Below are 4,287 nucleotides of genomic sequence, written 5' to 3'. Positions count from 1 at the left end.
AAAAAAAAAAAAAAAAAAATGAAGTAACAATTATTAAGACTTGAGATTTCAATTTCGGTTTACAAGCTAATCCCGGATGACAAACAACATATGTGTAGGGTGGATTTGACCAAGATCTCGAGGCATATGAGATGATATAATAATATAGCTAAGACTTACGTATTGCTGAAGGGCGGTGCTCCAGACAGCAATAGCGGCAGCGAGAAATCCGTTGAAATTAACACTAACATCGGTGACAGTACAGACGGCAACACCAGCAAGAACTAACAAAATGCTGAGCTTTGTATCTCTAGAATACCTGACATTGTCAAGAACAACTTCAAGAAGACAAGAAACCGGGATCATACTCAGCTTCGCAATCTGCAAAATCCCACCCTAACAGTCATCTTCCGGTAAAAAAGAAAAAAAAAGGAAACACGCAATAGAGAGAGAGAGAGAGAGAGAGAGAGAGAGAGAGAGAGATGGGGAAAAAGGGACAGACCTGGTAGAATCCAACAGAATTCCACATGAGACTAACGTTCATGCCAACAATAGAGAAGTTAGCGAACAAAACGAATTTCAAAAGATCAGGCCAAGGAAGCTGAGAAGGTTGGATATAACCAAGCCAAGTCAAGAACGTTGTCAACAATGTGGTTGTTCCGAAATGCAAACCGGTTAATGTAGTGGCTGTTTTGTAAAAGAGAACAAATCAGATCAGTGTGTCTGGAAACATGTCAACAACAGCGTTGACAATATGGGGAAGAAGAAGACTGACCGAAACTAAAGCCATAAGTAGCCATTAGAGCTTTGTTAACGAGGATGATTCCAACGGAAGTAACAACATTGAATAGCCATGATGCAATGTCTAATGCCGCTTTTTGATCCGTCTTGCTTGTTGCTGTCATCCTTTTATATTGTTTATTTATGTTCAATCTCCCAGATCTCTGCAGATTTCAATCTTCAAATTAGGAGCTACCTAAACAAACTCATTGAGGATCTATCTATAGATCTTAATGATCAATCCAGAGCAACCGCAATTGAATTATTTTCATCGGAAAAAAAAGACGAAACCGGACTGTTTAAGCTGTATTGTTGGATCGAGCTACCACGATCTAGGTTTTAGATCCAGAAGAAGAAGATGGAAATCCCAAAGGAATCGATAGCTCCCTACTCTAAAATTTACAAATCAGATCCAGTACTCTGATACGACCACATACAATGAATTTTCAATCCAGAAATTTGGGAACTAGGGACTTATCAGAAGAACTAATAAACCAAACAGAGAAATGAATTTACCAGATGGTGGAGGGAAGAAGACGAGCACCACCGGCGGTTAGAGATACTGCCGAGGCGGCGTCTTACGGCGACGCGGACGGAGGAAGAAGACGAAGAAGTCTACCCAAAGGGCTAATTCAACATGAAAATTGAAAGAGAGAAACAAACTATGGAATTTCGAGTGATATTATTATTATTTTTTTTTCTCTCTTCCGTTTTTTTTTTTTTTAAATTTTTAATTTTTTAAAAATTATTTTCAGTTATAGAGTTTTCCTCTGAGAGTCTCCCTTCTTGCCATTTAAAAGCGACGCCATGGTGAAGAATCTTTTCTCTCTTTAAAAATATTTATTATTTCCCTCAATTTCTTCAAAACTTTCTTACAAAAAGATTTCATTTTTTTGTCTTTTTTTTTTTGTGTGTGTGTGACTAAGTTTATTTATTTTTGATTAAATAATCCAAAACCCTTTTACTTCGGATGGGTTAGTGTGAGGGCACAACTAAACTTAGATCTAAATGGGGGAATAAATTAACATGTAATTTGAATTCCTTTTTTTTTTTTTTTTTCAATTATTCTAATTGTATATTTCTCTTTATTTTATTAATGTTGGATCTAACTCCTATGTTTCGTGGCTATGTAACACCCGTCGAATACTCGTTAGAGCGTCAAACTAACATTTTTTTATTTATATATTTTTACAATTTTTATAAATATTTTTTTTTGGTTTTGTGTGATTTAATTTGTCAGGGTAAAACTTAACATTCATATTTCATACCAAATTTTTCTTTGTTAAGGTCAGTTACTTATAAAATACAGTTTCAGTCGTGCTTATACATGGCCTCTTGACTGAAAAACATGCCATATGAGTTATATGACCTTGACAGGACAGTTAACAGCGTCATATCACAACTGCCAAAAAAAACACACAAGATACATACAACAACTTATATTGTTTATAATCAATCATACAACTAGCACAACCTTCATTCTGTTTCTCGGAAGTTGTTTTTGACCAAGTTATTATTATTGTCTCATGGTTGGTCGTTTATAATTTTTTAGTGTCGGGCTCGTTTCTTCGTACTCAGCAATACATCCCGAATATAGTCGCTTGTTGGTTCGTATATTGGGTATTTATAAATTAAACCAATACTGTAATTATTTGGCTATAGTAAAACATTGATATTACGATGTATTAACTTTTAAGGAAAAAAAGAAAAGAAAAGAAAGAAAGGAGAGAATCTGGAAAAGTGGTAGAGTATGGGAGATGGAAATGAGAGGAGTATGGAAGTGAAAAGGCGTGACCGATTTTATAATCGACAAAAGGACAAGGCAAAGGAGAAGGGGGGACACACGATAAATAAAATAACAAGACACAGGTTCCGTTTGGTTTTAGATCCTCAACAGACTACTTTTCTTTTGAGTTTTCTTTCTATATATATTGCATATATTTTTTTTTTATAATATATACTGCAATAAAAAGATGTGATTTTTTTTTACCTCCGTTGATGTATCTATTTCTCTTATTGTCGTTATTCGATGCTTTTCATGTGAACTGTTTTTCTTTTCAGGGTAAGGTTTCACTTAGATAGATACATTAGGCGATATTATCATTGATTCATGATCAGGTACTTAGTTGTATATTAGTCATATTTTTACTCGGATAGTCATCAGAATACATTCATGTTTTATGAAAAATTATTGGATCCAAAATCAAGAAGTGCTAATTGATTTCCTAAAGATTCTGTCAAAATGATTATCATAGATCGGAGGCTTTTTAGATTCTGTCACTATCTACTTACACTTATTTTTAGACTGAATTTGATATACTACACTTAATTAGACTATGATTTGTCGACAAAAGAAACTATGATTGATCCTTGAAAAAAACTGAAATGATTTGCAACCAAGCGTACTATTGAATAAATCATATAAAAACAAGACCCATGACCATGAATATGATTTCTGAAAATGACGTCGTACTGGTACTTGACAAAACAAAATCAATTTGAGAGAGAGGAGACACTTGCGAGAAAATGAGTTCAAAACCTTACATTATGGCGAAAGAAACTCATAGTATGACTTTTGCTATATCTTCAAATTAATTCGTTTTTTGACACTTTATTTTCCCTTGCTTGTACGTCAAAGTTAATCTGTTTCGAAAAATATCATATTTTATTTATTTTTATAGAGATTTTTTCTTAATTATACAAAGAGTAGTTTAACTTTAATCACTCACTACACCACATATCGTGGTCTCGTAAAATTGTGTAGATAATAATCTCTATTTAATTTAGAAATATCAATATTTTGTAAACATTTTAACCAGAAAAATACAATGATGTAAAATACACTATAATTCAATATATTAGTTAGAAATATAGACTATCAAATAAAATACATTATATATAATTTAGATTTTAACATGATATGAATCATATGATAATTTGAACCTAGTGGGCTTAGTTCAAACTAATGGGCTAAGCGTTGGGCCCAAATACAAACCGACCGCAAAACTCAAATGTCGGTTTTAGCCCTGAAAACTTTTGAAAAAAAACGATACATGGTATATGGAAAAGCCATTGGAGGGAGAAATTTATTTCCACCATTATTTTCATTTTCATCGAAAATATTCCCGCCTTGCTGCTCTCTCTCTGCTCACACGAGCTCTTTTTTTTTTTCCTGATTCGTCGGTCTCTTCTCGAAGATCTTCGTCTGCCAGCTCCGTCTTCTCTCGTCTAGTAAGATTTTTTTTAAATCTCGCGTAGATTTTATAAACCTTGTGAATCTCTTTGAGGTTTTTGAATTTTGCGATTTCTTTGCTTATCATCACTTTATCTCCACCGATCGTTCATCTGTTGCTTGATTCGAGATGAAACCGTTAGATTATCTGATCTAGATTGTGATTGATGTTCTCAATTTGAATTTATTCATGTCTGATTGATTTTTCATGCTAAGGATTTTGGTTCGGTTGGATCATCGAGTTTTGGAAGGATTTCTAGGGTTCCGATCTCCAGGACTCGGAGGTCTTTTTTTTT

General features: G+C 33.7%; 2 protein-coding genes across 3 annotated transcripts in view; one reads left to right on the top strand and one right to left on the bottom strand.

Moving 5' to 3' along the window:
* Window positions 1-1,489, bottom strand: part of LOC104727485 (UDP-galactose transporter 2) — a 2,376-nt gene extending 887 nt beyond the window's left edge. Inside the window, exons 1-4 of the mRNA XM_010446587.2 lie at window positions 1,276-1,489; window positions 755-923; window positions 482-666; window positions 160-360 (exon numbers count right to left, since the gene is read on the bottom strand). Of these exons, the coding sequence (XP_010444889.1) occupies window positions 160-360; window positions 482-666; window positions 755-884 (516 nt within the window). The 5' untranslated portion in view covers window positions 885-923; window positions 1,276-1,489. The remainder of the gene's footprint in view (window positions 1-159; window positions 361-481; window positions 667-754; window positions 924-1,275) is intronic.
* LOC104720859 (TSL-kinase interacting protein 1) overlaps window positions 3,867-4,287 on the top strand; it is a 3,923-nt gene continuing 3,502 nt past the window's right edge. Inside the window, exon 1 of one of the 2 annotated variants that reach the window (XM_010438755.2) lies at window positions 3,867-3,990. The gene's annotated coding sequence lies outside the window, so the exon portion shown is untranslated. Of the gene's footprint in view, window positions 4,276-4,287 lie in introns of both variants that reach the window. The other variant, XM_010438756.2, reaches the window with a different exon arrangement.

The sequence above is a fragment of the Camelina sativa genome, chromosome 11 (assembly GCF_000633955.1).
Source record: "Camelina sativa cultivar DH55 chromosome 11, Cs, whole genome shotgun sequence".
In the NCBI taxonomy this organism is placed as follows: domain Eukaryota; kingdom Viridiplantae; phylum Streptophyta; class Magnoliopsida; order Brassicales; family Brassicaceae; genus Camelina; species Camelina sativa.
This window is presented reverse-complemented; position numbering and strand designations above follow the sequence as displayed.